Source organism: Lipotes vexillifer, unplaced genomic scaffold, assembly GCF_000442215.2.
Source record: "Lipotes vexillifer unplaced genomic scaffold, Lipotes_vexillifer_v1.1 scaffold940, whole genome shotgun sequence".
NCBI classification, from domain to species: Eukaryota; Metazoa; Chordata; class Mammalia; order Artiodactyla; family Lipotidae; genus Lipotes; species Lipotes vexillifer.
Genome location: NW_006775864.1, coordinates 950891 through 978801, shown reverse-complemented (window position 1 = coordinate 978801; position 27911 = coordinate 950891). Strand labels below are relative to the sequence as shown.

General features: G+C 40.2%; 1 protein-coding gene across 1 annotated transcript in view; it reads right to left on the bottom strand.

The window, feature by feature from the left end:
- The window catches only part of LOC103075697 (contactin-associated protein-like 2), a gene marked incomplete at its 3' end in the record, with an annotated part of 1289195 nt that overhangs the window by 319890 nt on the left and 941394 nt on the right, over window positions 1-27911 (bottom strand). The window contains exon 12 of the mRNA XM_007450234.1: window positions 8115-8271. Within this exon, the coding sequence (XP_007450296.1) occupies window positions 8115-8271 (157 nt within the window). The remainder of the gene's footprint in view (window positions 1-8114; window positions 8272-27911) is intronic.

Sequence of the window (27911 nt, the reverse complement as noted above, 5' to 3'; positions counted from 1 at the left end):
GAAATGTAGATTTGGGAATATATACCCACCGTGATGGCCTGTTCCAGGCCAGTGATAGACTCAGCTCTTTGTTGTAAACTGTTTGAAGCTGAGACTTTTCTCCTGAAAGGGAATTAATGTTTTTACCATCAATCAGCCTGAGAAACAAATGTTCCTCCTCTAGGAACTGAGGTAGGGCTTGGGGTGGGGAGGAAGGACTTCCCTCCTCCTGTGGGTTCTCAAGGAGGTTCCAGCCTAGATCCTAATGCTCAGGGCTGCACCAGGAAGATCATTAGTGAGAGCTGGGTGGAGATCCAGGGGGAGGATCGCTGGGAGCCAGGCAGGGCCTCGGGGATCAGAGTGCTGCTTGTGGTCTCTGACAGCGGTCACTTCAGGCAGAAGTGGTACATTTCTCTCGGCGTCAGATTTCTCTAAGTCCCAGCCCCTCAGTAAGGTCTCGCTGAAAGACACAGTAGGGTTTCCACATCTGTCTCCTATAATAGCATTAGTGATAGTCACAGACTGAGACAGCCGTCACCAGCAGCACAAGAATCTCACGAGGCAGCACCAGGGCACTCAGGCAAGACAGCCAGAGCGGAAGGCAGGGAGAAGTGATTGGTGAACACCAATGGGCTGTACCTCGGGACAGTCACGACCTAACTCAGAGTGTATTTACTGGATGTAGTCAAGACAATTACAATAAATGTTAGGGGAGCATTTACTAGTGAAATACAGATGTGCATTCTCACTTAGGAGTATCCTCTCATTTAAACTTCACATCTATCACACAAGGTAGGTATTATAACTGTTTCAATTTTTTTTCTAAGGAAATAGTCACAGAGCACTTTTGTAACTTGTTCAAGGTCGCTGAGCTAGCAAGGAACAGAACTAGGATTCAAAACCAGGTTACATTTAGAAAATAATGTGAACCGAAAAACCAAGTAAGGAATACCACAGAGGTGAGTAAAAGTAGATAATAAAATTGAAATCCTACACTCATGTTCATAGCAGCATTATTCATAATCGCTGAGAGGTGGAAGCAACCCAAGTGTCTACTGACAGATGAATGGATACAATGTGGTGCACACATACCATGAAATATTATTCAGCCTTAAAGAGGAAGGAGATTCTGACACATGCTACAACACAGAAGAACTTTGAGGACATTATGCTAAGTGAAATAAGCCAACCACAAAAAGACTGTATGATTCCATTTATATGAGGCGCCAGAGCAGTCAAATTCATAGAGACAGAAAGTAGAATGGTAGTTACCAGGTACTTGGGGGAGGGAGAGATTGGGAGTTATTGTTTAACGAGTAGAGCGTTTCAGTTTTGCAAGATGAAAAGAGTTCCAGAGATGGACTGTGGTGATGGTTGCACAACAAAATGAATACTTAATACCACTGAACTACATATACTTAAAAACTGGTAAGACAGTAAATTTTTTATGTGTATTTTATAACAATTTTAAAAATTGGAAAAAATGAAATCATACTATATATAGTACATGTGTTGAAACTTTTACAGAGTAATATTTGAGCTTGAATCTGGAGTTTGCCTGTCCTGGGCTTGAATCTCAGCTCTATGACTTGTTAGCTGTGTGACCTTGGGGAAGTAACTTAACCTCTCTGGGGCTTCATCTCCTCATCTGCAAAATGAGGAGAAACAGCACCTTCATCATTGGGTCAATGTGATGTTTAAATGACATGATACATTTAAGCTCTTGAACAATATTTGGCACATAATTAACACTCAAAATGTTCACAATTATTATTATTTGAACAACATGATGGGTGAGAATGCACATATAAATATTTCACTTTGAGTAAAACTGAACATGTTTCACAGAAAAATGTTACTGATTAGATGAAATTAGAACAATGAAAAAATATAGGATGATTACTTTAAAAAATATTCCAAATATTTTGCTGTTAGTAGTTGGACAGTAATCTGAGCCAATCAGAAGTTAAGATTCTGGGTTTGAAGCAGTGAAGAGGTTCTGCTGCCTGTAAACATTGTCATGGATTATTTCTGGCCCAGGAAGAAAAGCCCCACAGACACGCCAATTTCTGGTCTATGGAATAGGGCACTACCGGTTAGTATGTGCCTTTCTACTATTGAGGTGGGAATTGATTACTAATTATAACACAAAGACTGTGCTAATGGATTTTCACCTCACTTATTTCCTCCCGTGTACGTGCCTATCTTGGCCAGGACACAACTACCCAGAATTTCTACAAGTACATGCAAGAAGGTACGGAAGCAATGAATGGCACACCTTCACTTGGTAATTCCATTTTGGAACTGCTAATTTCAGATGTGATGATTTAGCTCATTGAGTCGGGCTGTCAGAGACCAGGAATTACCCAGTGGTGGGCTCTTAGCTGAGACCAAGGCTCACTTAAGTAGGATTCTGGCACTCTAGGTGGGAATATTTACTATTGCTGTGAATAGTAAATCATAAATGTTAAATTACATTCAATCTCAGAAATAACTGTGCAGAATTTCTCATGGCACAGAAAATAGGGCAATTATCGAGGTGCTTATACTTCTCACAGCCCACTGCCACTTTGCTGTGAGACACAATCACACTTGGAGCTATAATCTAATTTATCTCAGCTCCATTTTTGTGTATTTTACTCTAGTAAATAAGAAAAAATGCTTAATCTAAGTTTTAGAGTTCTTCAAAAAAAGAACATATAATACGTTGTCTATTGTTTAAGATTTAAATTTAAAACTTACATATAACTAGTGAAAATATTAAATTCATAAATCATTAAAAAGATAAAAACAAGAGTAGTCTTCCTAGATCATGATATTGTAGAAAAACACTGGACTGGAAGTTTGGAAATCTGGGTCTTAGTCTTATCTCCACTTCTCATTTCCAATGTAAGTTTAGAAAGTAATTAAAATTTTCCTGGGCCCCAATTTATGTATCTGAACTTTAAGAAATTTTTAATGATTCCAGCAATCCCACTCCTGGGCAAATACCCAGACAAAACTATAATTTGAAAAGATACATGCACCCCTTTGTTCATAGCAGCACTATTTACAATAGCTAATAAACTAAATGTCCATAGATAGATGAATGGATAAAGAAGATGTGGTACATATATACAATGGAATATTACTCAGCCATAAAAAAGAATGAAATAATGCCATTTGCAGCAACATGGATGGACCTGGAGATTATCATACTAAGTGAAGTAAGTCAGAAAGAGAAAGACAAATACCATATGATATCATTCATGTGTGGAATCTAAAATACGACACAAATCAACATGTCTAAGAAACAAACTGACTCACAGACATAGAGAACAGACTTGTGGTTGTCAAGGGTGGGGGAGGGATGCACTGGGAGTTTGGGGTTAGCAGAGGCAAACTATTACATACAGGATGGATAAACAACAAGGCCCTACTGTACAGCACAGGAAACTATTCAATATCCTGTGACAAAACAATGGAAAAGCATATGAAAAAGAATATATATATATATGTATATGTATAACTGAGTCACTTTCTGTATGGAAGAAATTAACACAACATTGTAAATCAACTATACTTCAATAAAATAAAGAAAATAAAATTTTTAAGATTTTAGCTGCACTTCCATTCAACATTCAAGTAATAAAAATAATATACTCTACTGCAATTTTAAAAACTCATTTATGAGAGCGCTTTACCAGACCTTTCCGTGAATTGGGAAGCACTATCTACATCGTGCTGGCGTGAAATCTTAGAGGAGGCAAAATGCCCAGCTTAGGTCACATAAAGAGGAAACGGCGTAGGAGGAAACTTTGCACCCATTCGTCTCAGCCCAGTTTAACCAAATGATTCTCTGTGATTGAGGTAAGATGACTGGAAGAAGTAACTTTCTTAGCTGGAGTCTGGAAGCATGAGATTCAGTAGAACCTCTATTTTTACTTTTACACCACAACAAATGTGGTTTCACATATGCGAATTTCACTTGGGTGTATGCACTAGATTTTCCTTTTTCTGAGTTTCTCAGCTGTCCTCTGTGGTAGGACGAAAAGAACTGGAGACCAGTGACCATGGAGCACACACTCCGGGTAGCCTGGACAATGAACCTGCTGCAAATGCTCCCCAGTTCTCTCCGTCAGGGAGGCTGCACTCAAGTCAGCTTCCTGCAGGGGCCCTGGCTTCCTTCCTGCTCCTGCGGGACTACCAGACAATGCAGTAAAGAGCTGGCCCTATGCCCAGCTGGCCTGGTGCCCTCAGAATCTGATTCCCCCACTGACAAAATTGCTCTCATTCTTGCCCTATGGGAGGAGAAGCCAGGGGTTCTTTGGAACACTGTGCTCAGCACAAGAGCCTGGGCCCAGCATCTCTCTGTGAGGGTTGATAGGGTTGGTGGACCTGGACCTTCTCTTCTCTTGATGGTCTCTGATTTGTAAGTTTCTCTGATAAAGGCTGCGCCGTATCACTGCCACGTGGTATTCTAGAATTCGACTTGAGCCCTGTGGCACAGCAGGTCGAGAACGCAAAGGCACCTCTTTCCACAGTCTGCTTTCATTTCTTAAGATTCATTTGGAGCCATTAAGAATTGCAATGAGAATTACATAATTAAGAATTGCAAATAGGTATGTATCTGCACTGTACAATTCACAGAATATTTTCCTATTCCACATTCTATTTAACTCTCACAAAAAGCTACCAGTCAAGATTTATTTTTATCATACAGATGACAAATCTAAGTTTCAGACTGGTTAAAAACCTGCCCCCAAAGTGGCAAATCTTGGCCTGGATGTAAAGTCTTCTGCCTCCAAGTCCAGGTCTCTCTCTACTGCTCCTGGGAACTTTGGAACACACCTCTAGAAACGAACCAATCATTCTAAAATATTGAAAGCATCCACAGAACAGAACTTTGCCAGGTGCTGGTGAATTCAAAGCCCCGTAAGACATCACCAAAAACTTCTTTTCTTGTGCCAAATAGGGAAGATCATTTTAATAGCTATTTATTGTAAACATATTTATTATACTTTTCAGTTTGCTCAAAATATAGTGCCCCTATCATGAGACATTACACAGACTTCATAGAAGCCAAGGGGTGAGGATGTCTTAGCTGCTACTCAGCTGGAAGGGAACAAGACATCAGCACTGTCCAAGTCCCCAGGTAACTGTGAAAAGTTATAATCCAGTCAAGAGCTTGCTAGACGGGTGTGTCTGTGAGTGAGGCTGAACAGATCTGTCTACACCATCTTCCCATCTGTGATTTGAATTCAGGTGTGTTCTTGGCAATACATTGCTCTGAAGCCTGTATGTTTAATCAGTAATCCCATTAATGGTGCCCCTCTGGGTTTAGACATGGTGTTATGCTGGAGCCTCAAATTTAATACTTTCAAAGCTGAACTCATCACCTACCCCCTCAAATTGTTATTTCCTAGCCTGATAAGGAATTTAACCATTTCTAGGTGCCCAGTGGGGAGCCAACCCAGACTCCTCTCTTTCTTCTCACGTAGTTATAACTATCAAGTGCTGTAGGTACCACTTCCCAAACATCTTACATATATTCCCCTTTTTCCATGGTCTTGCCCTTGATGCCTTTCTTTTTATGTATATATACATATGTGTGTGTGTGTGTGTGTGTGTGTGTGTATACACACACACACTTATTTATTTATTTATTTATTTACTTATTTACTTATTTATTTACTTATTTACTTATTTATTCATTCATTCATTCATTCATTCATTCATTCATTCATTTATGGCTGCACTGGGTGGCACATGGGATCTTTGTTGCGGCATGTGGGATCTTTTAGTTGTGGCATGAAGACTTCTTAGTTGTGGCATGTGAACTCTTAGTTGTGGCATGCATGTGGGATCTAGTTTCCTGACCAGAGGCTGAACCCAGGCCCCTGCATTGGGAGCGTGAAGTCTTAATCACTGGACCACCAGCGATGCCTTTCAAGGACTATCTTGACATCCTTTGCTGACTGTTTTCCTCCCCTCCCGCCGCCGTCCCTATCAAGGTTTCCTCCACGGGGCTCACTGCCAATAAATCCGAACTCCTGCCGCTCTCTGCAAAGAATGGCAGCTCTAACGCTTTCCCGCCCAGGTGCTCAGCCTTACTGTGCTTTCTCCCTCTTCTCCACATCACATTCCAGATCTACTGCGCTGACAGTTCCCCAAACTGGCTGCCCTTCCTCAGGCTTCTCCTCCAAGTCAATCATGCAAGGAAGAGTGTGCCTGACAAACTCTTACTTCTCTCTCAAGCATCCCTGTCTTGTAAGGACTTTCCTAACTCCTCCCAGCTCTCCCTCAGTTGGACTTTAAATTTTCTTGCACTGGTTTGGTTGTATCCTGCAATGTCTTCTTCAGAGCACTGATTGTTTTATGTCGTCTATTTGTGTGTGTGGTTTTTTCCTAACTAGTTTTTGAGTACCTTGAGGACAAAGAGCATGTTCTATTTGTCACTGTATCCCTAGCACTTGGAATGACATCTGACAAAAATGAATTTCACTTGGATTCACACACAAGATTTCCCTTTTCCTTCTGAATATGTCAACTCTCTTCTGTGGTAGTACAAAAAGAATTGAACAGTCTGGGTTCCCTGGACAATGAACCATCTTGGGACAGTGCTCTCATTTCTGGTCAGGGAGGCTGCACTCAAAGTCTGCTTCCCGAAGCGGGTGTGAGTCAAAGCTGAACAGAGAAATGAATCTGAGAGCCCACGGAACTTGCTTAAGGACCCACAACTAGTAAGAAGTGACAGGAACATAAGTCAGGGCAGGGGTTCTTGTTATTGCCATTCTCTGTTTTATTCGCAGTACCTAGAAGACTCCCTGACACATTAGAGCTCCATCAATATTTGCTGAGTAAATGACTAACAGAATGAAGGACCGACTGACTGACTGAGTGAAAAGTTATCTTCAAAGCCCAGGTCCTTCTGATTTCATTCTCCTGATTTCTAGTTTTCGTACTGGGTATGAATGTGTGTGTGTGCGTGCGTGTAGATACACCTTTCAAACAAAATTAAAAAGTGAGTATCATGATTTCATCTTTATGATAAAACATAATTAAAGAATAATGATAACTATTTATACACACACATACAAATTCTAGGCCACTGAAACGTTCAGCCTTGGTGATTCATTTCATTTACTAGAAGAAAAATGGCTTTTGGAAAATAAGCATCCAACCTGACAATCATATAACTTTACATTCAGAATTAGTTTTCAGTAAACTGGTAGGATGACCTTGTCTTGTAAATTGTCCCAAATAGTGTAAAACAGAGGCGACAAGAGTAAATTGTGGTTGGTCACGTGAGGAAATGCAGGACTTTGCTCTCTGCTGCCGCCCAGAGGTGGGAATGTAGCACAGCCGGCCTCTCCACATGTCAGAAAACCAGAAGCAGGTGCAGGATGTGTGCGTCTGGGAAGAACCGCACTCAAGTTTATATTCTTCCTCTCCAACTTCTGGGGCCTTTTTCTTATGCAATGACAGCTGATTTATCTTTATCTATTACTGACACAGAACCAGCCATTCACCGTGAAGCAGGACAAAAGCCAGTAGAGGGATGAAAGAAACCCAAAATAGATCTTCCTTGAACTGATTTGTATCAGAGTTATAAACAGTTCAAGGCATAAAAGAAAAGTAGACTGGTAAGCACTGTTGCTGAAACCGAGAGCAAAGCACAATTTTTTCCCTTTCTTTTCCCCTTCATTTTTTTTTTTTTTCCCCTCATCCAGCTACTCAAAGCAAACATTGCAGGAGGTGGAAGCACTCACCATAGGAGGCTGTTTGCAGAGAATGCTCTCACACGCCTGCACACGGGCTCCCTGCCCACGGCCACCCCCTCTATTGTCACAAAGCGCATTTTATAATGCAAATCACTGTCTACTACATGGCTCATTATTTCGCTCTCTGAATAAAATATGAACACATCAATTATGTGTTCTTCTATTCTAAATGCCTACCCTTGTAGCACTGACCTCTTTCCGCTTTTATATTTTTCAGAACGTCCCTGACATTTGCCAACTGGGTTAGCTCTAAACCCTTCTAACCTATTATCTTATTACTTCAGCACTTTTCACACTTTCTCTTCCATCTAATTAGCGTGACCTACAGGCATGCTAGGAGGGTGAGCTCGCATGCTAGCTCCCCGCACTCACCACTGCTTGTAATCCGCGTCACAGTTGCAGTAGTATTTGGGGTCCGTGCAGTTGCGCTCGATGCCGCAGGCACATTTCTGAATTCCAGGCCCGGAGCCGCCCCAGTAGTAGTGCTTCTCGTTGGCTTTGCCCACCCACCAGGTGTAAGGGCTTCCATCTACAAGAAAGGGGAAAGGCACACTGAAGTAGGACAAGGACCCAGTCACTATCGTGTCACACTTACATCCCCCCACCCAGGAGCAGCATCTCTCTCTGATAGACTGAACATCATTCAACCCTCTTAGAAGTCAATGAAATTCAATAACAGGAATATTTAATAAAAAAATCTCAGAGGGACTGGTAAGCTCGAGTTTTCCCACCGGGGCATGCACCTCTTCCTTTGAAAGACACATTTACGTTCAAGCTGCAGGAATTTAGGAGCCTGTTCTGTAAACTGGCTGCCCAGATGGGGTACATCCATAATGAAGCTGTGTAGGCCATGCACCGATTCTTTAATATAAAACTCAGTTCATGGCTAGTTGTGTTTTTTCTGTGAAATGACAGTCATGGAGATGACAGAATATTAGAGCTAAACATGGACATATGCCTTAGTATGATCTCCTTATTTTACAGGTAAGCAACTGAGGTCCAGAAAGGTTACACAATTCTTTCAATTACACAGCAGATTGGCTCCCAAACCAGAAGTTTGACACTGTATCTCACAAGACATTGCACAATGCTCTTTATACAATATTACTTTGCTTTGTTATTTGGCCTAATATTCACCCATTCATTCATTCACTCATCTAATCATCAAACATCCACTGTGTTTCCATTACGTGTCAAACATTACAAGAAACTCAGCAGAATAAATGAGAGAAAAGATACAGATTGAGAGTTCAGTTCAATTATTATTATGAACACACAGGAGAGTGGGTGAGGGAAAGGAGGTCCGGAAGGAGGGTTTCCTAGAAGAGGTAACATATTTGAGCTATGTGTTGAAGGTTAAGTTATCCAGGTGAATAAGGAGGTAAGTGAGATAAGGACTCCTACGTAAAGGAAGCAGAATGGTGAAGTTCTATATGAACACTCAGGTAGGAGTGTACCCATCGATGGTACAATAGGGCTGAAGAGATCAGTTTGAGAGGGTAGCAGGAGTAGGTCACAATAGACAGTGGGTAAGGGTCATAGCACAACAAACTTTGTCCGAATAAGAAGTTATTTTGCCTTTTGGTTTATTCTTGCTTTTCTGCATTTACTTCTTCCTATTTAAGAAGGTTGAACTTCATTCTGAAACTAATGGGAAACCAATAAAGTATTTTTTTTTGTTTTTTTTTTGTTGTTGTTGTTTTGCGGTACGCGGGCCTCTCACTGCCGTGGCCTCTCCCCTTGCAGAGCACAGGCTCCGGACGCGCAGCCTCAGCGGCCATGGCTCACGGGCCCAGCCGCTCCGCGGCATGTGGGATCCTCCTGGACTGGGGCACGAACCCGTGTCCCCTGCATCGGCAGGCGGACTCTCAACCACTGCGCCACCAGGGAAGTCCCTGCCATTAAAGTATTTTAAGCAGGAGATTTTCAAGATCAAATTTGTGTTTTAAAGGATCTACAGTGAGATGAAAGACGGATTTCAGGGGGATGGAGTCATGGAGGCCAGATGTGATGCTCCTATGTTAATACAAAAGAGAAATAATAAGAGAGTAGTGGAAATGGAGAGGAAGAGAAAGTGGAAAGAGAGTTAGGAGGTATAACCAGCTTGGGAATGTTGGGATTTAGGTGGGAAGATGGTGTGGAGATTAATCCTGGGTTTCTAGCTCAGGTGACTAAGAGGATGGTGATGTGCTTCACCAAGGTAGATCACAGGGAAGAAGATGAGAAATTTAGGGAATGTCAAAGAAAGGATGATGAACCTGATACATGAGGTAGGCAAATGGCTATCGAAGTCTGGATCTCAAGAGCATTCTCTGGGCTGAAAATCCCATTTTAGGAATCATCAGGTAAATGACTGGTAGCAGGAGAGACGTCACTGGAATCTTTTGGATTCCAACAGCATTTAGAGAACAGAAAGAGAGGGAGCTGGCCATTGTGGAGGTCAAGAAAGAAAATGGACAGAGAGGGTGGAGGAGAAACAAGCAAAGAATTTCCAGAAAAGCAATGTGGTCGGCATTGTCAGATTTCATAGCAAAGTCCATTAAGATGAAGGTTTGGACTTTTAATTTGACAGCTAGACGGTCTTTGTTGAGAGGAGTTTCAGGTGAATGATGGGAAGAAGATGCCAGGCAGCAGCAGGCAGAGGAGGGAAGGGAAGGGAAAGGAAGGGGGAGGCCCTGAGAATAGCTTCCCATGCAGGAAGCTGGGGAATGAATGGAATCTCATGGAGGCTGTGTGGCCAGTAAACCTGCACTTGACAATTCAAGTCTCCAGGCATATGACTAAAATTCCATTCTAATAACTCACCAGCCCTTTCAGGATGTTAGGTGTACACTTGTCCCAGTATCTGTGCATGTGCTTGTGCTTAGCAATAAAAGGAGGAAAAAGTCTTGCACTCAGTGAGCTGTTGTGTAAACAGTCACAACATCTAAGCAAATGACACAATAAAGTAAGTGAGGGCCGTATTGGAATTGTGTAAAAACTGCTGCTGTGCCTTCTCACATATGCCAATAGCTTTTTTTGTTTTGTTTTTGTTTTATTTAGAGATAGGCAATTTAAAGGTAGGCAACTGTACTGCGAGTTCAGGCTTGATATAATAAATGAGCAAATGCTCTGAACTTAGAAAGGAGTTATTCAGGTATTGTCATTCATACAAATGTCCAGATTTTCCAGTTGTGTTGACTTAATTTGGAAAAGTCACTATTTTTCCCTTCACAAGATGATTTATGGCACCTGAATCTTAAGAAATACATTTGAGTTGATCTGGCAAGCGGTACGGAGGGAGATTTCAGCACCCTGCTCTGAAGGGAGGAAGGTGCCAGCTCTCTGAGGTAAGGGTCCATTCTGAAACCTTGTCTCCCGCATCTCTGGGGCCTGTCCCAGCAGATAGGGGGCTGATTGCTTTCTACATTCAAGCTATTTTGCTTCTCGCTTCTCTTTCCATTAGGGTAAAGAGTAACACATCCAACTTCTGATGCTTTTTCCACTGTTGGAACCATGACCAATAATAAATTCTTGTTTCCTTTTGATGCAGTCAAGAGTTAAAAAAAAAAAAATAAGGCTTAAAATATTCCATTTACGGAAACTATAAAATCTGAGCCAGGTCATTTGGTTAGTAAGCTGCGCTAGGTCTCTGTTGATTCCATCTCTGGCCGTGTTACAGGAAGAGGACAAAGGTGGATGGTGCCGTGCTTACCTTGCCAAGGCCCCTGGGGCCTTCCAGAAAAGGACCGAGACTGGTTATCACATCTATTCACCACACTGCATCTTTTCAAGCTGACCTAATGCTAAATTCTTTCTCTCAGAAGAAATTTCAGTTACTATCACTGTTTTGGGAAATTAGGGGATACTCACACACCTGGTGGAGGGTAAGAAACAACCAGACACCTGTAGAACAGGAGTCAATGGGCTGCCTGGCAGGAAATGCCCTTGTTCTGCCCGTACGTCAAAAAGCCCATGAAAGAGTATGTATCTTAGAACCTCAGCTCAATTTCCGATTCTTTCTTCCAGTGGCCAGTAGAAACAACCTAACCCTTACATTTTTGTCATAGAGAGTGATGATAAATTGCATGAACCAGAGAAGCTATATGGCTCAGTATGCTTGATAAAAATCAGGACAATGTCAGTCAAGGGAGCAAGGTCATCATCAGCGGCTCCCTCAGCAGGAGACTGAGAAATGCGATGCAGGGGATGTGGAGAAAGAGCCAGCTGACTCCCAACCACGCCTACAGGAGTACCAGGAAGCCCAGGAGAGGAAGACCCATTGTCAAGTTGTTTGGGCCGTGGGTGTTCCAGTAGAAGCCCTAAGCTCTGCATGGGGCCCAGGCTCTGAACTAACCTCACATGGCAGACCTCAGTTCCTATAGGGAAGTACTCCTGTTAGACATCAGGATGGGATCTAAGAAGGTGATCTGCAGTGACGTTTCTTGTATTCAGTGCAAGAAGGAGACACACTACTGACCAGGTGAGGGTAGCTCAATTTCCCAGTCCTTCCCCCATCCCCACCTTTTTCTCAAGTCACTTCTAGTCTTATATAACTAATGTTCCCAGTTAGGGTGATGCAAAATCAATGTTATTTTGTTCTCCTTCCTAGGAAAATAAGTTAAGTGCAGTACAAAATGTTTTACTTAGTTGTTTCCTCATCTGCCAGGAACAGAAGAATGCCAATAAGAACAACACGTTCCAGGCTAAAAGCAAGTTGTACCCTTTGCTATTAGTGTTGGCTAATTTAGTTAAATCAAATCATCATAATTTACTAATTTGGCATATATTTTATATTCAGCGAGAAGAGAATGGTTCAATCTGTACCGAGCAAAGAATTGCTTTTTTTCAGTGCTGTGCTAGCAAAGTGTTACTTTTTGCTTTACAAATCATTACTTACCTATTAATTGGCTTTGGGCTTTGGGGAAAAGAAGTTAAAGGAGATAAAAATGGAAAGACTTTTTAAAAGACAAGATAAGGAGTGGTGAGAAAAGAAACAATTTAATTATCCAATGCTAAGAGTTCAAGAATTCCTCTAATCTCAGAATATGAAGATTTTTGTTAACTATATTGAGTAGGTGTAATCACTGCAACAAGATTATGAAATGATAAACCACATTCTAGGTTAACCAGAAGTTGAATTATCAAAGTAAGTCATATTGTATTAAAACAGCCAAATATGGATTGAATTAAATGTAATCATGGCAGTTTGTACTCACTTAAGACCAAATTTTATTATGCTGAGGATTTATTATGGTTTGGATGACTAAACTGAAATAGGGAGAAAGAAAAGAGGCAACTTGTTCCTCCAAATTTAAAGGACCAACAGATCTCTTATTTTCTCCAATAACAAGTTGTTTCAGAAACACAAGGGCACATGCATGGGGACTTCTTGATGAAAATGTGGCGCATACTTGTGACTTTCAAAAGATGTTCTTTAGAACTTCTGGGCTACACAAAGTAACCTAATAGTCTGCTTCCATAAATGTTATCCTGGCACATCTACGGTAAGACCCAGTATGGTCACTGGGACATTTAATTAGTTTCATTTCATCCACTTTTGCAGAATATTAAAAAGCGTAACACCTAACATTAAAATACTGCAGAGGTTTATCGTCTCCAAAATGAAAACTTAAAAGTATACTTTTAGCTTGATGAAACCTAGTCTTATTATATCTACCACTATCTCCTTATCTACAAATTGTGTCAAAGAATCACAGGTGGCTTTTTAGCAGAGGAACTAACTAGAGCAGGTACAATTGCAGCAGGAACCTGCCTTTCAGTGCTCTGCTTAGCGCCCCCTGCTGACAGCTCCCATACAGCACTCCCCAGAATGCCGTCCGGCCCATTCTGGCTGTTTGAAGGCCCCTACAGTGCAGGACCCTCTTTCTAAAGAAAGACTCATCCTCTGAAAAATCTCCCAGTACCCTTCCATCTTTACCGTGGCACCACCCAATCTTTTTTCCTCCAATTCATCACTAAATTTCAGCTGACCACCCTGATCTGATTACAATTATCCATGGTGACAATATGCTTATTATAAATAAAGAGATGTTTAATTCTTGACTGTAGATGCAAAACATTTTTGCACCGGTGAGAACCTTCCTCCCAACGCAAATGACCTAGAGAAGAAGGAAGGTAAAAGAACCTTTATAATAGGTTCTAGGTTGGGCTGGAGCAGAGAGGAAATTTGGAGGTGCTGTAGCTACCATAGAGCTCTCCAGATAATCTGATAGTTATAATTTGAAAGATCAAGCAGGCCAGAATCCCCTTTTCCCTCAGTAAGAGATGTGCGCAGTCCAAGGGTTGCAGAGCCCTAAAGATAATGCTGACAGCTGCCCTTGCCCCCAGCACTGGAAGAATTAATCCAAAAGAGTCCTGTGGAGTTCATACTGCAGACAGTGATGTAAAATTGGGAAAACTTATAATTTTGAAGTTATAATATAAACATTCAATTTGGTATTAAAGGTGAACATTTTATCTATGATTGAACGTCATTAAACTCATTTGATTAGGGCTGAACAGAAATGAGTGAAGCTGATTAGTTTCATGTTGCATCTTTCAGAGTTACATCGGACTTTACTATATTTTATTAATTTGAATAGGGGCCAAATTTAGAAATGGAGAAGTGAAGTTCAGATCAAAATGGACCTGAAATGAAATGTTAATTCATTAAAAATTAATTTCATTGCATAATATTTAAATTTATTTTATTGAATTGAACTTAACAGATTTCAATCAAGGACTGATTCCACTGAGCAGAATTTGACTGAGTTGAATCAAATCACTTTGAATTCTATTCAAATGAATGAGATTTTATTACTTTTGAATGGAAGTGAAGTGACAGAGTAGATGGGAGTTCATAATTCTGAGCAGAATTAACAGAACAGAATAAGCCAACCCACTCTAAGTTAACTTGGCTTCAGTTTCTATAGAGGTCATGGGCATTCATGGTCTCCTCAGTAACTGGTTAATTCCTTTGTACCATGGCCCCAGGAACAAATGTGATTAATAGTACCAAAGTGATCGAATGGAACCACATGATGTTTGTAGGATATAGTGAAGCACTTTTTGAGTCTTTTTCACTGGAAAAGCCCTGGCCAATTATATTAAATATTTCTTTTCCTCTTTATAGAACAAATGAAGAAGGAATTAACTGAATCCCAGGGACAATGATTTGTGTGAGTACTGGTTGCTCCCCTTATTTTTATTCTCCATTAAATACTGTAGTTACATGAAAAAACATGCCTTCCCTCAGCCTATTATTTATACTGAATGTCTCAATATCCTGTGCCCTGATTTTATTGATTTTTATTTTATCTTTTAAATATAAAACAAGCACCTCAGCTTGTTTTGTATTTAAAAGATGGTTATAACTTTTCAAATTAGTAGCAAAATATTGTTTTGCAACTGAAATGACATGCTACATAAGCACCTTCTTAGGGCTGGAGAGACAATTTTGGGGGTAGAAGTGAAAACCTGATTCCTGCACTTCTAAGGTTCTGAGTTAGTGGAGACTGAGCTATGTTTAGCAGTTTACAATTATGAAAGCTTTATGTCTGGATATCTGATAGGGCACACACATAGTAAGATGAAAAAATACACACTGAATGTCACAGGAGCAGTTCAGGCAATGGGTCCTATGGGACTTTGGAGAAGGGAGTGACTACCAGGATCCAGACAACCGGAATGAGGATATGAGCATTTCGGAATCTCCTGAATGGCTGGGCCAAGGTGTGAAGGAAACATCCCACTCATTTCAGGAACTATGGGGTAATCACTTAGGCTGGTGGGGACAGTGTGGAGAAGTAGAATTTGTGGTGGGAAAAATGGTTATGGGTATTTTCATGATATTTGCACTTTAGTTTTGTAGTAATGGAAGGTCAACCTTAAATTTTTTAAATGTTAAAGCAGCTTACACATACAAATATTATAAGTTTATATAAAGTACAGGGAATAATGATAAAATATATAGCCTTGTACTTAGTTTACCCATTATCATTGGTATATGGTTCTTTGACTTCTAATTTTAATATTAATAAACATGGGACCGTGTCTAGTTTTTTGCTATTTCAACATGCTCTGTGAAAATGTGTAAGAGTCTTTTGAGCATATCCCTCTAGTAGAATTTTTAGGTCATGTCTTGTGAATCTTCAAAATTTCCCCAAATCACTTGTATGAATGTAGAATCCCACCGGCAGTATATAACTTTCAGCTGATCAAATCCTTGACAACCTCTGGTCTTAAGCTGTTAATTTTGACAACTGGTGAATGACAATTAGTATCTCTTTTTGGTTTTAGTTATACTTCCCTGATTGTTTGCCTTTCCATGTTAATTTTTGGTTTATATTTCCTTATTTTAAAAAATATCTGTTAATATTTTTGCATATTCTTATTGGACTTTTTTGAGTTTTATTGATTAGTAGAAAATGCTTAGGAAAATGACACTTTAATAATTATAATAATGCAAATTTCACTTTTTTTAGTCCTTTTTCTTTTTTCTTCTTCCAGAACTCTAATTAGATATGTATTAGATGTTATTGATCTAATTTCTTGCTTTTAATCTCTCCTTCATATTTAAGAACTCTTTGTCTTACTAACCAGATTTCTGGGCACCTTCCTCAGCACCTGTTTTCTATTTAACTAGCCTCACTTCAGCTGGGTAGAAACTGCTATTTAAGTCTATTAAGCTTTTAGTTTATCCATTACATTTTGATTTCTATAATGTTTATTTGGCTCTTTTTCAAATGCTACTAATGACTTTTGATAGTGTCTTCCATCATCATCTCTTCAATTTCTCCTTAAAAATAAATCTGATCCAATAATTCCAATATTTAAGTCTTTGCAGGACTGAAAATGCTATTAGTTATTTCTGTTGACTCACAATTGTGGTATCTCGGTTCACTACACATTGCTTGATTATTTTCTCCTTTGAGATCATATTCCTTGGAAATGCATCTCTGGGAATTCCTTGAGGTCCAGTTGAACCTCTCAGATAGTTTATATTTGCTTTTATCAGATACCTGGGGGGTATTACCAAGCTGAGACCTCTTTAGAATACATTTTCAGCTTGAATTTTTTTTTCCAACCGTGCAAACAGTGTGAAATTGACCTGTAAACAGGCATCAGAACTGGCTTTTTGTTGCACAGCTTCGAGGGATAATTTCTTTCTTTTTCTCTTTACCTCCATCCAAGGTCCAGACTGTCAAAAGTCCTGTGCTGTCTTTCCTTTGCAGAGTGGGTTTTTAGGGTTTTTTTCACTGAGAATCTAGACTCTTGGATTCTGTTTTCCATAATGGGATATGTGATTCAACTCATCACTTGCTATGACCCTTCTTCCCCACACAGTCATGGAACCTGAAAATGAAGGCTGCAGGGAACCGGCAGAAGCCTTCAGGCCAGTTATGGCTTTAGCAGCCATTATGCTGTTGGTCCAGGGTTTTGCTACTAAGGATCTTCCTCACTTTCATTCAAGCTCAATTACACATTTCAAAGGATTTAAAAAATATTTTTTGCATGCAATTTTAAATGTTTATAGGGGAGGGCTTTCATGGTACCTATCTGGTCTAATCCTGTAGTAGAAGTCTGTTCCTGTGGGTTTTAAAGCAAGCGAGAAGCATGTCGATGTGATGCTCTGGGATGTGCCATGAGGGAAAGGAGACTAGAAACAGAGGAACCGTTCTAGGAATGATGTGATAAAGACTTGGAGGATCATGAACATGTCCCATTACAGAGGCAGGGGTCAAATATACCTTAAAAAGAAATCAGTGGGATTTGAGAACCAGATGGAACAGCTGGTGGTGACTCCTTGGTTTTAAGGTTAAGCAAATTTGAACATTTTGAAAGAATTTTCTATTTCAGAGGAGGGTGCTGGCTTGCAGAAAAGAAGTTCGGTTTGATTTTACATAGGATGAGTTTGAGGTGTTAATGGGCCTCAATTGGGGCTGGTTCTACCTCCTCAGGTGTGATTTAGAAACAGTTGTAAGGTGCTACTGGCATTTAGTGTGCTGGGTCCAGGGATGCTAAATGTCCGGCAATGTGTGAGACAGTCTTGTACAACAAGAGCTCTCCCACTGCAAATGCCAACAGTACCCCGGTGGAGAAGCCCGCTTATATAGCAACGGTCAGATGAGGATACACAGGAGACAAGATTTGTGACTTCAAGAGAGAGATCAGAGCCAAAGCTGTGAATCTGTGAGTCATCCATAGTAATGCCAGAAACTGAGAGGGGACACAGTACTTGGAATGGGATCAGGGGTCAGCTGAGAGCTTGCCTCAAGGTATGCCCACAACAGAGGAGAAGAAGACAGACTTAAAAAAAAGAGGCAGCTACAGAGAGGAAAGATAATCAAGGCAATGCAGTCTGAAGAAAGGTTACTTCTCTGAAGTCTGCTCTCATTCTCATTCCTGAAGGCAACTTACACTGCTCCCGTCTTTGTGTTAAGCCACAGTCTATACAGACCTGAGTTACTGCATTCATCATGTAGTGTTGCAACTGTTTCATGTGCTCACTTGATCAACAAAGTTTGATCAACATCAGTGGATTTGAGGCTTAGGGGGTCACTGATGAAACTGAAGGGCAGTTTCATGTTTCAAGTAATCAAACTTCAAGAGGTCAAGGTAATGAGGATGTAAGGAAGCAAATGTGAATAATCAAAAGAGGGAAGCCCCATGGTATGAGGAGAGAGAGACCAGCCAAGGGGTGATCAGGGAGCAAGTGCAGATTCTACAAGACAGGGGGGTTGCAAAGAGAAAAAGATGAAAGCTGTGACGATTGGGCCAATGTCGATCAATAACTATTGGGTTGGACAAAAAGTTCGTTTGGGCTTTGCCATTAAAAACCCGAGTGAACTTTTTGGCCAACCAAATACAATTGCTATAATGATTCTTACTGCATCTTCCCAGCATGCAGGAGCCTGAATCAGCCCCACCTAAACACTGCCTTGGAGAAGATCTCAGGCCAGCTTCCTTATCTCCAACCCACTCTGATGCAGATGCTACTGGGGGCGTCATGGAAGGTACAAGAGGGAAGGATAAGCCTTAATGCCAAGGTGTTTGGAACTAATCCCATCTTCTCTACTACAACTTAAAAAAGAAAATAAAAACTGATGACATTAAAATAATTAGCCTTGACCTTTAACCCTGTCATACTACTCTCAAGATGGTAATTTGTTACTATCTGAAAAATGTGATCTTTGGAGATGATGGAGTACAAGGATGTGCTCTCACTCCCTCTTGCGAGAACACCAGAATCACAACTAACTGCTGAACAATCAACGACAGGAAGACACTGGAACTCGCCAGAAAAGATACCCCACATCCAAAGACAAGGGAGAAGCCACAATGAGACGGTAGGAAGGGTGCAATCACAATAAAATCAAATCCCATAACCGCTGGGTGGGTGACTCAAAAACTGGAGAACAATTATACCACAGAAGTCCACCCACTGGGGTGAAGGTTCTGAGCTCCACGTCAGGCTTCCAAACCTGGGGGTATGGCAACAGAAGGAGGAATTCCTAGAGAATCAGACTTTGAAGGCTAGTGGGAATTGACTGCAGGACTTCGACAGGACTGGGGGAAACAGAGACTCCACTCTTGGAGGGCACACACAAAGTAGTGTGCGCATCGGGACCCAGGGGAAGGAGCAGTGACCCCAGGGGAGACTAAACCAGACCTACCTGCTAGTGTTGGAGGGTCTCCTGCAGAGGCGGGGGGTGGCTGTGGCTCACCATGGAGACAAGGACACTGGCAGCATAAGTTCTGGGAAGTACTCCTTGGCTTGAGCCCTCCCAGAGTCTGCCATTAGCCCCACCAAAGAGCCCAGGAAGGCTCCAGTGTTGGGTTGCCTCAGGCCAAACAACCAACAGGGAGGGAACACAGCCCTACCCATCAACAGTCAAGCGGATTTAAGTTTTACTGAGCTCTGCCCATCAGAGCAACAGCCAACTCTACCCACCACCAGTCCCTCCCATCAGGAAACTTGCACAAGCCTCTTAGATAGTCTCACCCACCAGAGGGCAGACAGCAGAAGCAAGAAGAGCTATAATCCCACAGCCTGTGGAACAAAAACCACATTCACGGAAAGACAGACAAGATGAAAAGGCAGAGGGCTATGTACCAGATGAAGGAACAAGATAACACCAGAGAAAAACAATGAAATGAAGTGGAGATAGGCAACCTTCCAGAAAAAGAATTCAGAATAATGATAGTGAAGATGATCTAGGACCTTGGAAAAAGACTGGAGGCAAAGATCGAGAAGATGCAAGAAATGTTTAACAAAGATCTAGAAGAATGAAAGAACAAACAAACAGAGATGAACAATACAGTAACTGAAATGAAAACTACACTAGAAGGAATCAATAGCAGTATAACTGAGGAAGAACAATGGATAAGTGACCTGGAAGACAGAATGGTGGAATTCACTGCTGTGGAACACAATAAAGAAAAAAGAATGAAAAGAAGTGAAGACAGCCTAAGAGACCTCTGGGACAACATTAAACGCAACAACATTCGCATTATAGGGGGTCCCAGAAGGAGAAGAGAGAGAGAAAGGACCCGAGAAAATATTTGAAGATATTATACTCAAAAACTTCCCTAACATGGGAAAGGAAATAACCACCCAAGTCCAGGAAGTGCAGTGAGTCCCATACAGGATAAACCCAAGGAGAAACATGCTGAGACACACAGTAATCAAACTGACAAGAATTAAAGACAAAGAAAAATTACTGAATGCAGGAAGGGAAGAACAACAAATAACATACAAGGGAACTCCCATAAGGTTAACAGCTGATATCTCAGCAGAAACTCTACAAGCCAGAAGGGAGTGGCATGATATACTTAAAGTGATGAAAGGGAAGAACCTACAACCAAGATTACTCTACCCAGCAAGGATCTCATTCAGATTCGGTGGAGAAATCAAAAGCTTGACAGACAAGCAAAGCTAAGAGAATCCAACACCATCAAACCAGCTCTACAACAAATGCTAAAGGAACTTCTGTAAGTGGGAAACAAAAAAGAAAGGACCTACAAAAACAAAGCCAAAACAATTAAGAAAATGGTAATAGGAACATACATCTCGATAATTACCTTAAACATGAATGGATTAAATGCTCCAACCAAAAGACACAGGCTTGCTGAATGGATACAAAAACAAGACCCATATATATGCTGTCTACAATAGACCCACTTCAGACCTAGGGACACATACAGACTGAATGTGAGGGGATGGAAAAAGATATTCCATGCAAATGGAAATCAAAAGAAAGCTGGAGTAGCAATACTCATATCAGATAAAACAGACTTTAAAATAAAGAATGTTATAAGAGACAAGGAAGGACACTACATAATGATCAAGGGATCAATCTAAGAAGAAGATATAACAATTATAAATGTATATGCATCCAACATAGGAGCACCTCAATACATAAGGCAACTGCTAAGGGCTATAAAAGAGGAAATCAACAATAACACAATAATAGGGGGGACTTTAACACCTCACTTACACCAATCGACAGATCATCCAAACAGAAAATTAATAAGGAAACACAAGCTTTAAGTTATACAATTGACCAGATAGATTTAATTGATATTTATAGGAGATTCCATCCAAAAACAGCAGATCACACTTTCTTCTCAAGTGCACATAGAATATTGTCCAGGATAGATCACATCTTGAATTACAAATCAAGCCTCAGTAAATTTAAGAAAATTGAAATTATATCAAGCATCTTTTCTGACCACAATGCTATGAGATTAGAAATCAACTGTGGGGGGAAAAAAACGTAAAAAACACAAACACATGGAGGCTAAACGATACGTTATAAATAACCAAGAGATCACTGAAGAAATCAAAGAGGAAATCAAAAAATACCTAGAGACAAATGACAATGAAAACACGACCATCCAAAACCTATGGGATGCAGCAAAAGCAGTGCTAAGAGGGAAGTTTATAGCTATACAAGCCTACCTCAAGAAAAAAACAAATTTGAAACAAATAAACAAACCTCAAATAAACAATCTAACCTTACACCTAAAGGAACTAGAGAAAGAAGACAAACAAAACCCAAAGTTAGCAGAAGGAAAGAAATCATAAAGATCAGAGCAGAAATAAATGAAATAGAAACAAAGAAAACAATAGCAAAGATCAATAAAACTAAAAGCTGGTTCTTTGAGAAGATAAACAAAATTGATAAACCATTAGCCAGACTCATTAAGAAAAAGAGGGAGAGGACTCAAATCAATAAAATTAGAAATGAAAAAGGAGAAGTTACAACAGACACCACAGAAATACAAAGCATCCTAAGAGACTAGTACAAGCACTCAATGCCAATAAAATGGACAACCTGGAAGAAATGGACAAACTCTTAGAAAGCTATAACCTTCCAAGACTGAACCAGGAAGAAATAGAAAATATGAACAGACCAATCACAAGTAATGAAATTGAAACTGTGAATAAATATCTTCCAACAAACAAAAGTCCAGGACCAGAGGGCTTCACAGGTGAATGCTATCAAACATTTACAGAAGAGCTAACACCCATCCTTCTCAAACTCTTCCAAAAATCTTCAGAGGAAGGAACACTCCCAAAGGCATTCTATGAGGACACCATCACCCTGATATCAAAACCAGACAAAGACATTACAAAAAAAGAAAATTAGAGACCAATATCACTGATGAATATAGATTCAAAAATCCTCAACAAAATATTAGCAAACAGAATCCAACAACACATTTAAAGGATCATACACCATGATCAAGTGGGACTTATCCCAGGGATGCAAGGATTCTTCAATATATGCAAATCAATCAATGTGATACACCATATTAACAAACTGAAGAATAAAAACCATATGATCATCTCAATAGATGCCATAAAAGCTTTTGACAAAATTCAACACCTATTTATGATAAAAACTCTCCAGAAAGTGGGCATAGAGGGAACCTATGTCAACATAATAAAGGCCATATATGACAAACCCACAGCAAACATCATTCTCAATGGTGAAAAACTGAAAGCATTTCCTCTAAGATCAGGAACAAGACAAGGATGTCCACTCTCACCAGTATTATCCAACATAGTTTTGGAAGTCCTAGCCATGGCAATCAGAAAAGGAAAAGAAATAAAAGGAATACAAATTGGAAAAGAAGAAGTAAAACTGTCACTGTTTGCAGATGACATGATACTATATATAGAGAATCCTAAAGATGCCACCAGAAAACTACTAGAGCTAATCAATGAATTTGGTAAAGTTGCAGGGTACAAAATTAATGCACAGAAATCTCTTGCATTCCTATGTACTAATGATGAAAAAGCTGAAGGAGAAATTAAGGAAACACTCCCATTTACCATTGCAACAAAAAGAATAAAATACCTAGGAATAAACCTACCGAGGGAAAGAAAAGACCTGTATGCAGAAAACTATAAGACACTGATGAAAGAAATTAAAGATGATACCAACAGATGGAGAGATATACCATGTTCTTGGATTGGAAGAATCAATATTGTGAAAATGACTATACTACCCAATGCAATCTACAGAGTCAATGCAACCCCTATCAAATTACCAATGGCATTTTTTACAGAACTAGAACAAAAGATCTTAGAAGTTTGTATGGAGACACAAAAGACCCTGAATAGCCAAAGCAGTCTTGAGAGAAAAAAGCGGAGCTGGAGGAGTCAGACTCCCTGACTTCAGACTATACTACAAAGCTACAGTCATCAAGACAACATGGTTCTGGCACAAAAACAGAAATATAGATCAATGGAACAGGATAGAAAGCCCAGAGATAAACCCACATACCTATGGTCAACTGATCTATGACAAAGGGGGCAAGGATATGCAATGGAGAAAAGACAGTCTCTTCAATAAGTGGTGCTGGGAAAACTGGACAGCTACATGTAAAAGAATGAAATTAGAACACTCCCTAACACCATACACAAGAATAAACTCCAAATGGATTAGAGACCTAAATGTAAGACCAGACACTATAAAACTCTTAGAGGAAAACATAGGAAGAACACTCTTTGACATAAACCACAGCAAGATATTTTTTGACCCACCTCCTAGAGTAATGGAAATAAAAACAAAAATAAACAAATGGGACCTAATGAAACTTAAAAGCTTTTGCACAGAAAAGGAAACTATAAACAAGATAAAAAGACACCCCGCAGCATGGAAGAAGATATTTGCAAACGAATCAATGGAGAAAGGATTAATCTCCAAAATATATAAACAGATCATGCAGCTCAATATTAAAAAAACAAACAACTTAATCCAAAAATGGGCAGAAGACCTAAATAGACATTTCTCCAAAGAAGACATACAGATGGCCAAGAAGCACATGAAAAGTTGCTCAACATCACTAATTATTAGAGAAATGCAAATCAAAACTACAGTGAGGTATCACCTCACAGCAGTTAGAATGGGCATCATCAGAAAATCTACAAGCAACAAATGCTGGAGAGGGTGTGGAGAAAAGGGAACCCTCTTGCACCGTTGGTGGGAATGTAAATTGATACAGCCACTATGGAGAACAGTATAGAGGGTCCTTAAAAAACTAAAAATAGAACTACCATATAACCCAGCAATCCCACTACTGGGCATATACCCTAAGAAAACCATAATTCAAAAAGACACATGCACCCCAATGTTCACTGCAGCACTATTTACAATAGCCAGGCCATGGAAGCAACCTAAATGCCCACTGACAGACGAATGGCTAAAGAAGATATGGTACATATATACAATGGAATATTACTCAACCATGAAAAGGAAGGAAATTGGGTCATCTGTAGAGACGTGGATGGATCTAGAGACTGTCATACAGAGTGAAGTAAGTTAGAAAGAGAAAAACAAAGATCATATATTAACGCATATATGTGGAACCTAGAAAAATGGTACAGATGAACTGGTTTGCAGGGCAGAAATTGAGACACAGATGTAGAGAACAAACGTATGGACACCAAGGGGGGAACGTGGCAGGGGGTGTTGGTGGTGGCGGGATGATTTGGGAGATTGGGAATGGCATGTATACACTGATGTGTATAAAATGGATGACTAATAAGAATAAAAATAATAATAAATAAATCAAATCATCTTCACCAACAGCAAAAAAAAAAAAGAAGCAAAATGTGGGCATCCTTTAACAGCAGAGTAAGACACTGCTTATGTAACAGGCAACCTGAGGTCATGAATCACACCTGCCACTCAGTGGAGGTAGAACCCCTTTCTGGTTCACAGGACACCAAGCCCTCAGTCATTCATTATCCATCCGTTATCAGGCCCTTTTCCCAGGGAACTAAGATGCTAAAGGCTTTCTCGATGGCACAGCAATTAATAAAAGTGGCACAAGTTCAAAGTTCTCCAATCTCACAGAGGAGCAGTGAGATGACAAAAATTCCAAAACAAGTGTCATATTTTTCAAGTGGGTAAAAGGGATACTTATTTAAACAGTGAGACCTCTAAAATTTGCCCTTACGGTTTTTTTCCCCCTACAACAAAAGAACTGAACACCAAAGCACAGGAGCAATGTTTCCTTGTAAGTATTTAACTAAAACTTGTTTTATGAGCCTGCTGATTAACCTGCTGATATTAAATGAGATTCTTCAAAGACCTTCACATCCTGTCAGTCACTTTTTTCCAGCAAGGCAACTGATTTCAGTTTGACTGTAATGAATGTAACAAATTATATAACATTCAGATACACTCTTTGGTTACTGTTGCCTTGGAGCTCTGGATGAATAATTTTATTAAGATGCCTATTAGGAAGTAAACTCTAAAACTTAGCGAAGCCAAGTGCCTCTCTCATTTTAAGTGTTAATTTTCTTTATAACCTGCCTGGACACATTGTCCCACTTTTTATTAAGAATAACACACTTCCCTATTTCTCGATTGCTAACCTCTCACTTGTTGCAGTGCTTTTGTCCTCCTGTTGTTATCTCCACCTGGAGTCCGTCACCTCTTCCCTGGCTGTTCTTGGCTTTCTTTAGGCTTTAACTTAAATGTCACGTCCTCGGAGATGATGTCCAGGATAACCCATCAGAAGCTGAGGCTTCTCTTATTCTCTCTCAGAGCACATGGCTTTATTTAATTATGCTGTTCATCACTATCTGCAATTACATTATCTCCCTGCTTGTTCACTGTTTGCTGAATGTAAGCCCCCTGAGAGCAGTGACACTGTTGTTCCCATCTCTACTACACCCCCTGCTCCTGGCTTGACACAATGAATATTTGATGAACTTACAAATGATAATTATTTTTGCCTATTGATATTACACAGATCTCCAAAGTAGCCACAAGCCTATTATTGACTCTTTTTTTTTTACCATCTTTATTGGAGTATAATTGCTTTACAATGGTGTGTTACTTTCTGCTTTATAACAAAGTGAATCAGCTATACATATACATATATCCCCATATCTCTTCCCTCTTGCACCTCCCTCCCTCCCACTCTTCCTATCCCACCCCTCTAGGTGGTCACAAACCACCGAGCTGATCTCCCTGTGCTATGTGGCTGTCTCCCACTAGCTACCCATTTTACGTTTGGTAGTGTATATATGCCCATGCCACTCTCTCACTTTGTCACAGCTTACCCTTCCCCCTCCCCATGTCCTCAAGTCCATTCTCTAGTAGGTCTGCACCTTTATTCCCATCTTGCCCCTATGCTCTTCATGACCATTTTTTTTTTTTTTAGATTCCATATATATGTGCTAGCATACGGTATTCGTGTTCTGTTTCTGACTTACTTCACTCTGTATGACAAACTCTAGGTCCATCCACCTCACTACAAAAAACTCAATTTCGTTTCTTTTTATGGCTGAGTAATATTCCATTGTATATATGTGCTACATCTTCTTTATCCATTCATCTGTTGATGGACACTTAGGTTGCTTCCATCTCCTGGCTATTGTAAATAGAGCTACAATGAACATTGTGGTACATGACTCTTTTTGAATTATGGTTTTCTCAGGGTATATGCCCAGTAGTGGGATTGATGCATCATATGGTAGTTCTATTTTTAGTTTTTTGAGGAACCTCCATACTGCTCTCCATAGTGGCTGTATCAATCTACAAGAGGGTTCCCTTTTCTCCACACTCTCTCCAGCATTTATTGGTTGTAGATTTTTTGATGATGGTCATTCTGATTGGTGTGAGATGATATCTCATTGTAGTTTTGATTTGCATTTCTCTAATGATTATTGATGTTGAGCTTTCTTTCATGTGTTTGGAAGTTTTAACCACAGCAATCAGAGAAGAAAAAGAAATAAAAGGAATCCAAATCGGAAAAGAATAAGTAAAGCTGTCACTGTTTGCAGATGACATGATACTATACATAGAGAATCCTAAAGATGCTACCAGAAAACTACTAGAGCTAATCAATGAATCTGGTAAAGTAGCAGGATACAAAATTAATGCTCAGAAATCTCTTGCATTCCTATACACTAATGATGAAAAATCTGAACGTGAAATTAAGAGAACACTCCACCTCCTAAAGAAATGGAAATAAAAACAAAAATAAACAAATGGCACCTAATGAAACTTAAAAGCTTTTGCACAGCAAAGGAAACCATAAAAAGATGAAAAGACAACCCTCAGAATGGGAGAAAATAGTTGCAAATGAAGCAACTGACAAAGGAGATTTACAAAATTTACAAGCAGCTCATGCAGCTCAATATCAAAAAGAGAAACAACCCAATCCAAAAATGGGCAGAAGACCTAAATAGACATTTCTCCAAAGAAGATACACAGATGGCCAGCTATCAGTGGCTCTAATGCAAGTCCACACTCCGTGCCCAGTGGAACACGTGACCTTCCCTCCATATGCACTCCACCTCCCACTCCCCATCTCTGTAGAGGGTGCAGCATGATTCCACCTCTTAGGATGGAAATCAGAGTCCTTGCACTTTCCCCTGGTCGGTCATTTACTCCATCACTCCTCTTCTTCCATACCTCTCAAGTCCCTGCCATTTCTGCCCCTCCCCCCTCCGCCTCTTCCCTCTAATATGGAGCACCACCTTAGACCACTCTGCATCTCCTTATTCCAGATGTGCTCACTTTGAACACATCCTCTCACTCTCCCGAGGGGAGTTTTCACAAAACCACTTTCAGTAGCTCTTTGCTGCCTCAATATCAATCTCATCACCAAACTCTTTATAATAAGGGTTCTGCTCATTACATGCAGTCATCTTCC